This window comes from Protomyctophum bolini (assembly GCF_963924005.1).
Source record: "Protomyctophum bolini genome assembly, chromosome: 9".
NCBI classification, from domain to species: domain Eukaryota; kingdom Metazoa; phylum Chordata; class Actinopteri; order Myctophiformes; family Myctophidae; genus Protomyctophum; species Protomyctophum bolini.
Genome location: NC_137870.1, coordinates 27985172 through 27997886, shown reverse-complemented (window position 1 = coordinate 27997886; position 12715 = coordinate 27985172). Strand labels below are relative to the sequence as shown.

The 12715-nt window shown below is 42.2% G+C and overlaps 1 protein-coding gene across 1 annotated transcript in view; it reads left to right on the top strand.

The window, feature by feature from the left end:
• The window catches only part of kcnab1a (potassium voltage-gated channel subfamily A regulatory beta subunit 1a), a 108933-nt gene that overhangs the window by 77372 nt on the left and 18846 nt on the right, over nucleotides 1-12715 (top strand). The window contains exon 3 of the mRNA XM_080772897.1: nucleotides 7671-7708. Within this exon, the coding sequence (XP_080629023.1) occupies nucleotides 7671-7708 (38 nt within the window). The remainder of the gene's footprint in view (nucleotides 1-7670; nucleotides 7709-12715) is intronic.

Sequence of the window (12715 nt, the reverse complement as noted above, 5' to 3'; positions counted from 1 at the left end):
GCAAATGCTGTCTCATCCTGTCTCATAACATTTTACAGTTCTTGTAGGCCACTAGCTCAGCAATGCTGGAATTCAGAATCCATAGTAGTCATCTTTGATGATACAGTCTTCTCCACATTACAGTTACAATTCAAATTTTCCCCACCATCTCGTATTCATGAAGGGAAGCGGGCTGATGTTACATTTTGGAAATTCAATATAGAGGAATGGAATATGGTCTGTGGGACTACATATGTTCCACAGTATCGGTGTGTGTTAAACCAACCAACAAGCGTGATCATGTTGTGGGTTCAATTCTCGTTCACGAGATCACAATTCTAAAGGGAAGACTTATAGTACAAACCCTTCTATGCAGTCATTCATACACTTCATCCTTTTTTTTTGGTCCACAGCATATAGAATTCAGATGGGAGGCCTATTCGGGTTTGGTCAAGAGCTCCACGCACATCAGGATCCCAAAAAATACTGAGAGAGGAGATCCGCACACCGTTTTAAAAGCTCCCAAAATAATTTATTGCTCTGTTGTCAATAAATTATTTTGGGAGCTTTTAAAACGTTGTGCGGATCTCCTCTCTCCTTTCTAAGCCTCTTCCGGTTCTCATCTGGACACATGTTATTTTACACTATTTATACACTTCGTGACCCATAATGTACATTTTACTCAGTGAGAGTATTAAAAAACGCATCTTTGAAAAACAAAGAAAAGGTCCTGCACACTGTCAGACACACCAAAATGTTGCTCTTTATAAGGTCACGTTTCATCAGGACAGACCTTCATCAGGACAGACCTTCATCAGGACAGACCTGATGAAGGTCTAAGACCTCTTTATAAGGTCACGTTTCATCAGGACAGACCTTCATCAGGACAGACCTTCATCAGGACAGACCTGATGAAGGTCTAAGACCTCTTTATAAGGTCACGTTTCATCAGGACAGACCTTCATCAGGACAGACCTGATGAAGGTCTAAGACCTCTTTATAAGGTCACGTTTCATCAGGACAGACCTTCATCAGGACAGACCTTCATCAGGACAGACCTTCATCAGGACAGACCTGATGAAGGTCTAAGACCTCTTTATAAGGACAGACCTTCATCAGGTCTGTCCTGATGAAGGTCTGTCCTTATAAAGGACAGACCTTCATCAGGACAGACCTGATGAAGGTCTAAGACCTCTTCATCAGGACAGACCTTCATCAGGACAGACCTTCATCTGGTCTTTATAAGGTCGACGTTTCGGTCACTTAGACTCTAAGTGACTGAAACGTCGACCTTATAAAGAGCAACATTTTGGCAAGTGTCTGACAGACTGACAGTGTGCATGACCTTTTCTTCAAGTGTCTGACAGTGTGCATGACCTTTTCTTCAAGTGTCTGACAGTGTGCATGACCTTTTCTTTGTTTTTCAAATATTTTTAATATATGCTCTATTGCCCTACGCACCTGTCACTCAGTGAGAGTAGAAAGGAAACAAATGTATCATTCGGTTGCTTAAGGATTTTACAATGCACACTCAATTATGCATCTCACTTAAAGGGGCATACCTCTCATTTTCAACATTTTACTTTGTCATTAATATACCTTTGAGCTGTTGTATGGAAATAAAATTAAAAAGTCCCCCTATTCTGTGTTTCCTAGAACTGGAAGTCTGAAAAATCATTAACATGGTGAATCACATCTTGATGACATCAAGATGTGATTCACCATGTTAATGATTTTTTTGATGAGTGGTATGCCCCTTTAACAACAACTAAGAAACGAGAGTGTCTGATGATGACAAAGGAAATTAAAATCTCAAAGTGTATGTTTTTATCTATATGTTCCCAGTCCACAGACACATCAGTATGACACATCTAAACGCACCACGTAATGGTGATGATTAATATCTATTTTAATTATATTTCTATTTGTGGTTCAATGCCATCTCCCCCACTGCATTGAATGAGATTGTACTATATTCTCATTTGTTTTGGGGGGGGTTCTAGTCTATATGATTGAGGTTCTCAACATTTTTAAAAGTTGCCTACGTTTCTGCGCCCTAATTAATTATTTTGTGTTGTTCATCTCATTTATTGTACACTCATTGAATACCCAACAACCACTACATTAATAAATTGGAAATTCAAACTTTAATTAGGTCTTTCACGTCCGAAACGGTTGAGAAATGACAGAGTTAACGTGTGGGGGTCCCTCTACTGTACCCTCTACTGTACTGTACTATACTGTACTGTACTGTACTGTACTGGCACACCTGGTTGCGCACAGGTGGTGAAAAAAACCCATGCTGTTTTCGTGCTCAGACGCACCCACCCAGCCACCCAGCCACCCTAACTCTCCTCCTCAAAGTGTTTATTTTATCTCTATCGCACGGCTCCATCTGCCTCCTCATAATCCTTCCTATTGATAGTGTGTAGAGGACATTCTGTCCCAAAAACCTGTATGGTTCTATATAGTCCCTGCTGACTGCCAGAGGTGATGCTTTGAGCACTGAATATGCCAATATTCTGTGCTTAAAGCACCCCCTCTTGTGGTCAGCTTTTTAAAGTTTAAAAGTTTCTGCCTTCAATCAGTCCATCCGCATTCATTACTATCAAAGTTATATTGTAAAAACCTGAGAGTTCATTCAAACCTCACCCATTTTTAACCTTATCTTCATGAAATTTCTATTCACCAATGCTCATTATAGTACGATAGTACCATTTTTGTCTACTCATCTCAGAGGAGGCCTGTAGACAGTTCAGAAACCCGCCAACCAGTGACATGATCAGTAGGCAAGTTTGGCCATTTCAAACAAGATTTCAATGTTTTTGTTTAAGGCAGTGGCTTCTATTATAGCATGCTAACTTTCAAGAGATAGAGAGCCTGCAGTTTCTATTTGGATTCCCCAGTGATGATGAAAGTCTGGACTGTCCACAGGCCTCCTCTGAGACACAGAGTGAGTAGACAAAAATGGTACCATATTTTATAATGAGCATTGGTGAGGACCAATTACAGTATATGAGGAAATGGTTGAGAATGGGTACTCCGAGTGTAAATTGGACCTGAATCACTCAGGGTTTTTCTATGTTTATGATTTAGAACCAGTGCTAGTGAGGTCGTGATTCCCATCGAGCAGGAAATGAGTCTGTCGTTGGAGAGCAGCTCTCTCATCATGACACAGGTGTTCTTATCATCATCACGATTCTCCTCGCTGCGAAGCTCACAGACATGACCGGACATGGTCCTCTGTGATTAATCTGACCATGATGGATGGCGCTAACTTATCATTACTTACACACACTCACTCACGCACGCACGCACGCACTCACGCACGCACGCACGCACTCACGCACGCACGCACGCACTCACGCACGCACGCACGCACTCACGCACGCACGCACGCACGCACGCACACATAAGGTCCATCTATGATGCCTACAGACCTTTTATAGGCTGGGTTCATTTCCATAGGGGTTGTCATGGTTACTGATACTAACAGTTAACAGTATATTCGGGGCTTATTACTTACTTCACATAGGCATTCCATCCCTGATGGACACGCATAAGAGACCACAAAGCCTGCTGATGATGCATCTTGGGAAATGCAGTTCTCCCACCTCACGGCAATTAAATTAAAGTAATATCGTAATGCTTCAATCAACCTGCAGCTGACATCTGTGTGGTAAACCTCAGTGGAGTGAATGGAATGGAATAATGAGACCTTCTTGGACCAGTGATGATGATGTCATTATAGCCAACAGTTGGCAAACTGCCTCTCCTGTTTCCCTTCGCGTACACCCAGGGTGTGGGGAAAAGAATATTAAAGTGCGAGATGCAATATTTATACGCAGAAAATATCTCTGCCAAATTGAACTGAAAAATATATTTGAAGTTTTTATTTTTATGATTTATAATTGTATAAAAAATAATATAGCACTAGACCAGGGCTTTTCAACTGATTGTGAACGAGGGACCACCACCCTGACTTAGAATCAACCTGGGGACCTCTGTTGTGTTGGGTGGGGATATGGGCTAAGATTAGTGCTTTTGTAAGTTAACGCTTGCTATGCATCCCATGTGTATACATCCCACTGTTTCTCAACCGTTGACTACTACTGGTAAAATGTCCTAATAATAATGACTCAACCAGACAATCCGCTGCACTTCCCCTTTCTTGAGATTCTAGCTCCCTTTTTCTGTTGAATTTCTTGAACTCCAACTACATGGATGGACTCATCACAGGTCACCAGGTCATTCAGTTCACGGTTTCTCAACTAGTGGAAAGAACATTTAAAACAAATCAACAAATCCTACATTAATAAATGCATGGTCAGGGACCACATGCAATACCTCCACGGACCACCAGTGGTCAAATCAAGTTTAATATGATATTTAAACTAGATTAGAAATGACTTCCTGATTGTCTTGAATGAAATTAAGTTACTGTATCTCACCACACAAACACTTTGTGCCTGTGTTATGTTATAGGCCAATTCCGGCATCATTTTAACAGCTTGTGCCATGTATTTACTGTAGCTGGTCATACTCTCCAAATAAATAATAATCACCAATTATTATATATATTATAATTTCACCAATACTTCGGAACATGCTTTTGGTCATACAAACTTATCATAATATATACATTTTAAAAATCCATTAATTAATCAATGATGTTTATAGAACATGTTTTAGTGAATTCCACCATTCGTTTCGACCACACAACGAAATGGTTCCAACTGTCTCTAAACTATTTAGAATTCAATTTACTACAACGTGTTCTATAAACATTATTGATGACTTAATGGCTGTTGGTTTTTGATATTACGTTAAGTTTAAGTGATCATATCTATAGAGTGTCTGTACTAGGCGAGTAAACACTGCGCCGCGGTAACACAATGTTTTGTAACATGGAGGGAGAGGGAGATTGATGTCCGATTTCAGTGGTGGTTATGCTTGTGCAACTTGACGCATGCAATAAAGTATAAAGAGATAAGGATACTCTGACTATAAACCACTTGAACCCCAGGTCCCCAGCATAAACCATAAATCTACAAACTCACAACGCGTCGCAACCGTAGGTCGCAACGCGCTGTGAGCTCATGGTTGGCCTGGACTGAAGTGTTTTACTCACATTCTCCATTTACAGTCCTTATGGCGGCATACGCCTACATGTTCAGATTACAAATATAAAATGCTCACCTCAGGGCCATGGATGTTACAATTCTGCTAGGGCGGGAATAAGTATACCGGTATCTTCCATATTGTTCAATAAAAAGCAATGTTTAATCCCTTTTTGGCCATGTGCTTTCAACTATGCGCCCCTATCGGTTGGTGCATTATAACTGATAAAATGGCCACCGATCGGATTAAAACTATTTTTATTGAACAATGCGGAAGATACATACGTGGCTCTGGGGCGAGCACTTTATATTTGAAATCTGAACATGTAGACGTTAACCTTCTAAATGGGAAAAGTGCACAAAACAGGTTGAAGTTCCGCCATGACAGGCGAGCGCCATGTGAACTATGGCTAAATCGTCTCGTATACGTAATAATAAGTCAACTTTCCGAGGGCGAGTGTTCCAGATGTCCTTCTGATGGATTTTTCTTGGCTGTCAATATTTCTATCATCCAACAAATCGCTCTGAAAGTGATCCAAAGGATCGTACGCTATTATAACTCTATGGGGAAGACCATTTTGTTTACCCCGGGCTAAAACCGGATGTGACATTTGTGGGCGTTCCTGTCTAGCTTGGTGTGGATCTATACAGTACATGCAGATGGATATGTCCCTTGCCGGGATGAGACTCATCCTTCTGTTGTCACAATCTGGAGATTAACATTCCATAAACATACAGTACAGTACAGTATGTACACACACACACACACACACACACACACACACATACAGTACGTGTCAGGTTCCTCAATTATGTACACTGAAACAGGAGGACAGGAATGAGCCTGATTTATACTTTGTTGTACTGTAAAGTAGAAGGTTCCCCAAGCTGTAGTACAGGCTGATCCACCACCAGATCTACAAGCCCCCAAGCTGTAGTACGGGCTGATCCACCACCAGATCTACAAGCCCCCAAGCTGTAGTACAGGCTGATCCACCACCAGATCTACAAGCCCCCAAGCTGTAGTACAGGCTGATCCACCACCAGATCTACAAGCCCCCAAGCTGTAGTACAGGCTGATCCACCACCAGATCTACAAGCCCCCAAGCTGTAGTACAGGCTGATCCACCACCAGATCTACAAGCCCCCAAGCTGTAGTACAGGCTGATCCACCACCAGATCTACAAGCCCCCAAGCTGTAGTACAGGCTGATCCACCACCAGATCTACAAGCCCCCAAGCTGTAGTACGGGCTGATCCACCACCAGATCTACAAGCCCCCAAGCTGTAGTACGGGTTGATCCACCACCAGATCTACAAGCCCCCAAGCTGTAGTACAGGCTGATCCACCACCAGATCTACAAGCCCCCAAGCTGTAGTACAGGCTGATCCACCACCAGATCTACAAGCCCAACACCACGTCGCATCTTGAAGCGACACTCATAAGATGTTGTTCTTCAATGCTGTCCCTGAATGTCTAGTCTTCAGTGGTTCTCAAAACATAGTTCTTTCACAGTTACAAACCATATGTGAGACTTTTAACAACCATTATATATGATCTGTACATCTTTTTGACCCTCAGGTCATGCCTGTGACTCGGTTTCAATTAACCCATAACGAAGTACTTTAATGCACTCACCCAACTTTGCTCTAAGAAGTTCAAGGGCGAGGAAGATATTGATCTGTATCTCTCCTGCATCTTAGTGCACATTTAATTGGCTCCCTGCTTGCTCACACACACATTTAATCTAACCTTTACCTCTCTGGCACAATTCCTGCTATATGGAAAAAGATTGTTGAATCCTTAGCCAGCTCTCAGTCATGTGCCTTCCTGGATGGATGCAAAGACATACAGTATCCTACCTCAACAATCAGGGTCCAGACCAGTCCACATACTATAACAGCAACAGCACTTGTTGTTAACAAAGGCATTTGATACTGTTGTCCAACATAATGTTATTACGAAACGTATCCTCTGTTGGCTTGGATTGACCTCTGTCAGATCTCAGCACCTGAAAGTGTCGAAATCTAACCAAATGGACATTTAAACACCTGTTTAGATATGTATTCTCTGTGACAGTTTTCGCTGTGTGAAGAGGGGAAATGTTCCTTTGTCACTGTGATGTCAAGTAGAAATGAATGGACACATACATTCACACGTCGAGGCTAGGGCAAGTGCAACGGCAAGTGCTATGGGCTAAGATGGAGTCTGAAGAGGTGCGTGGGTCTTCAGACTGAGTCTGCAGTTCTGATTGCAATGTGTGTGCATTCCATAGTTTTGGGGACCAGAAGGGAGAAGAATTTGGGATGTGGGTGTCGCAGCATTTTTAGTGAGGTTTTGTAGTCCTTTGAGCACACTCTCAAAGGACCACAATGGAAATACACTATATATACAATACAATATTTTATACTTTTGGCAGATATTTACAAATATTTGTATGCATTTTTGTCAATAAAGATGTCAAATCAATGAATCAAATAAACCAAGAGGAACAACATTGATTCATGTTCCATTTCACTGATTTCTCTGGGTCACTAACATGAATGTCTCCCTCTCACTTTCTTCTTGCAGGTACGTGGGTGACATTTGGGGGACAGATTACAGATGAGGTATGAAGTAATTTTGTTGTCTTTCATGTCCACTGCATGCCTGTATTGAATTACACTCACATACTACAACAACAACTAATGTCCACTAGTTCAGGAAACTCTCGTGATCAGGGGTTCTCAAATCGTTTCAGCTCGAGACGCAAAAGAGATTTTGGTGTCTTCCAGGGACACAAACTTACAAAAATGATTTCTGGAAAAGTTTTTAATTCTTACACCTATATGTTGCACTGACTTATATGCGTTTTAGCTATATATTATAACTCTATGGCAATACCCTTGCAGCCCACTAGGCCACCAGTGGCCCCCGGCCAGGTTGAGGCTGACCACTGTGCTGTTGAGATGTGCATGGTACAGACAGGGGTCATTATGCTGCTGGGTCAGGCCACTGTCTGTGCCTCTTCTCATCCATTTCACTGAGATGTAATGTGCTCTGATGTGACTGCTGGACACAGTCACACAAACACACTCGTCTCTGTCGGGTGGAAACCTTGGATTTTCCAAAAACGTTTAATTATAATTTTTTTGAGCGGTGCAGCCGCTTCAATGCACAGCTTTGTGTGTGTGTGTGTGTGTGTGTGTGTGTGTGTGTGTGTGTGTGTGTGTGTGTGTGTGTGTGTGTATGTGTGTATAGTATGTATGTCTGTCTGTCGGTCCGAGGAGCACGGAATGTGCTCAGCTGATTGGCTGAGCACGGAATGTGATGTATGATGACGTTCTCAACATCATACATTACATCATGATATAGGAGGCACCGCTCACTTTCTTTATTACTAGAAATTATGACATAGTCATATTTGTCAGGTGAAACAAGCACTGTCTGCGTCCCGTCCCCCCCCATATTATATACGTATATTGTTATTACTATTATTCTTTTTGTTACGTTAAAATGTTTGTTTCTGTGTCACAGCCTCGCGGCCGTTGTTTGCATTTGTTTCCGACGTTCTGTTCGTGGTTTAATCACTGTGTTTTGTTGTGTCCATGCAGTTAAATCTTAACATTAGCAGCTGTTGTCGCTTCGAGCAGCGGTCTAGAGTGGCTACAGTGCGGTGTTGCCAAACCTCCGCAGTGCTTAGGAGGCAGCCAATCATGACTAGGTCGCTACTACGTGATTGGCTACACGAGTGGTTCAGACTCCTATTGGCTTAGGCGGCATTTAAGACTATACCATTGGCTTAGGGGCAGTCAATCAGGACTAGGTCGATCGCTAATAAAAACGGGCCTGTTGTATGTCAGGTCTCACCTGACATGTGAGGACGCGTTGTGAGCTTGTAGATAATGTTATTTTCTCTATTTGTGTTGTTGTGTTTGATGAAGTAGGGCATTCATTCATTTACGGAAAAAAGAAAAGAATGTTGGAATGAGATGAGAAATTGATGCGTTACAGCAGCATATTGTGTTAGAAATAATGAATCAACCAGACAGACAGAAACAGCAGACACAGATGGACATAATCACAACAAGACCCGGGCAGACACAGGACCATTGAGGGAGAGTATGTATTATTGGTCTGATGGCGGTTGGCAAGGAAAGAGGTAAATGGAGATGCAAGGTCTCTACCCCGAAAGCAACGATAACATTAACGTGCAGTTAACACACACACGCCACACAAACGCACGCACGCACGCACGCGCGCACACACACACACACACACACACACACACACACACACACACACACACACACACACACACACACACACACACACACACACACACACACACACACACAGAGTACAGAGCCACTATCCTGAGGCTGTACTGCCACTAAACTTAACGTGAGTCTTTTGATACCAGCCCTCTGACATGAAATCACATGTTCTATTATAGAGCTAAAATACTGTACCACATATATAATGTGTTATGATAAAAGTTATGATTATTTAAGTGAAAATGATATTGTCTTATAATTATTATTATAATGCGTTATAAACATGGAATACATAGCAAGTTATGAAGTATTATAATACTTGATATTATAAGTTATTATAATAAAGTTTATAATGTGTTATGATTAAGGTTATAAAGTATAATGATTATTTATGAGAATCACTTTTACTCTAGTAACTTTTACTTGTAACGGAGTATTTCTAGTATTGATACTTTTACAGTAAGTACAACATTTGAGTATTTCTTCCACCACTGCCATTTTTACACTCACAGTTAAATGAACACGGCTCTACATGAGTAAAAGTCAATGTCATTATTATCACAGGGAGCCTCAGGCGTGCGTGAGTGTGTTTGTGTCTTTCAGACAGAGACCACACCTCTGGCATGTACTGTACCTTACTGTACAGTGTACAGTGTAGTGTGTACACAGTCACAAACACATGAGTGGACAGTGCTGTGGTCATCGCTGTGGGCTCATCTTGCCAACACACAGCCCTGACTCACAGTCACATACATGCACAAACAATCACACACATACTGTACTGTACATGCATGCAGTATATTCAGAGAGAGAGACAGAGAGAGAGAGAGAGAGAGAGAGAGAGATACCTCACAGGCAGGGAGAAAGATGCATACACAAGTACATGTAGGCACAAACACACGCAAACACAGTGAGACGACAGGAGTGTGTGTGTGTGTGTGTGTGTGTGTGTGTACACTAGTACGTGCATGTGTGCATGCACTCATGTACTTTGTTCATGTATGCACTGTTTATGTCTGTCTGCATGATTTTTCTGTGTGCGTTTGTGTATGTGTCAAGTCAAGTCAAATGTATTTTAATGGACATTTTAAAACAACAGCAGGATGTAGCTAAATCACAAAGCCATCAACTTTAACAATAGGACATAAAACTCAAAGGCACAATAGGCAATCAGTAAGACATGCACGTGCATGTGTGTGTGTGACTAGATTATGGCAGTGTGTGCACGTCTCTGTCCATCTTCAAGGTGTGGGAGACACTAAGGTCAAATTGAATTCTATTTAATAGACAGACAGTGGGCTCCCTGTTGGTTAATGTGCTAGATATGATTTGCAAGCACTGCCTTGAACTGCCAAATCAATGTCTTGAGTTCTGAATGCACATCATCCATGATGGATGAGTACGGCATCATGAGTCATCATCACCATGTCTGTTGACCTTGTGATTTCAGCCTCTGTGTGGAGGAGATATAGACAAGGAATCATATCAGCCCTACTTGAACTTCTGTCTCCTACCTTAGCAGTCTCATTGTCTCATTGTCTGTCTCACTCTTTTTGCTTTCGTCTTTCTTTCTCAAGTCTCCTTCCACCACTGTTTTATGTCTCAACTCAACTTGTCTCATCCCATTTGATCTCATCTCATCTAATCACATCTCATTTCATCTCACCTCTCGAACACTGTCCATCAAACTTACAGACACTATTTGTCTAGTTCCTGTCACTGCTGATCCCTCCTCTGAGGCATGCTGACAGTGAGGAGTTCCTCTGGTAGGGTGTAAGTAAGGCACACTATCCTCCATACTACTTCTGCTCCCTGCTGAACACCAATCTATAGGAGTCACTAGTGCAGAGAGACAAAGACCACCTTCCCCCTGCCAGTTCTCCACCCATGAACACCATCAACCGTGTTGGTTGGAGCGCCCGTCCAGGCCAGAGGAACCGTGGAGTCTCCACGGTGGTGGGCTAGGCAGGGACTTTACCCTTTGAGCTGCTACACAGACCTAAATCTCTCATCCTACACAGACCTAAATCTCTCATCCTACACAGACCTAAATCTCTCATCCTACACAGACCTAAATCTCTCATCCTACACAGACCTAAATCTCTCATCCTTGTCCACATTCCTCTCCCACTCTCTCATACTGTTGTCATCCTTCGGATCATCTGTTCTGTTGTTTAGAGAATGTCATGTAAATATGCATGCGCACATGTACGCACGCTTCCTTGCTACGATGCAAGGAAGCTGAGGGCAGAGCCGAAATAATGGCTGCAGCTGTGTAGTTCAAATTGTTGTACTGCAATGAATGTCACTGAAACAAATTCCAATCAACTCTGTTGACATGGCAATAAAATAATCTTGAATCTTGAACACACACACACACACACATTTCGACACACACACACACACACACACACACACACACACACACACACACACACACACGTTGACCCACAACCTTGAACACATGTTAGCTAAACAACGGGCAAAGTCATATGATTGAAACTCATACTTTCTCCAAAGTTACCCTTCTCTTCTCCGCTCAATCTGCATATTTAACCCCTTTAGGACTGAGGCAGAATGTTGCTGTACATAGCAACAAGAAAAGGGTTCCCCATCCTGAATACAGTTCATGCTGCAATGGATTGTACTGTACTGTACTGTACTGTACTGTACTGTACTGTACTGTACTGTACTGTACTGTACTGTACTGTACTGTACTGTACTGTACTGTACTGTACTGTACTGTACAATGGATTGTACTGTATCTGTGCACTCTAAAGTACAGGATGTGATCATCTAAAGTGTTTTGACGGAGTGGTGGCTCACAGCTGAGCTGCCGCAAAATGTCAGTGAGATGAAACGATGTAGAGATATACAGTTCTCAGTGTTCATTTAACTCTGTGGATGCACACACATGGAACCAAATGAACACTGAGGAGTTTGCAGTGTAGTGGAAAAGTGAACTTCATCGGTCTGCAACGTGGCATCCTTGCTTCACTGATGACCGATGCCTTCCAAGCCGAGTCTGCATTGGAAAATGTCAGGTCTTTAATCTCGCTGACACTAAAGGAAAATGAAGTTCTGCGAATGGTGCCTCTGTTAACACTCTGTGGCCTTTCAGTGACATCTTTGTGTCAGTTCATTTGCCATGAATAGATGCCATAGTACTTGGTGGTGGTAACTGAAGCGATTCTGCATATTGTGGACATAATTTTGGTCGGGTCTCTCTTGAAAAAGAAATGTTCGACCAAGCTGATGAAGTTGATGAAGAGTATCAGATTAAAATTCCCAAATCCCAAATACCCAAACTGAATTGTAACTTGTTCTCCGTGACCCACACCTTTCAATGATCCTACTTTG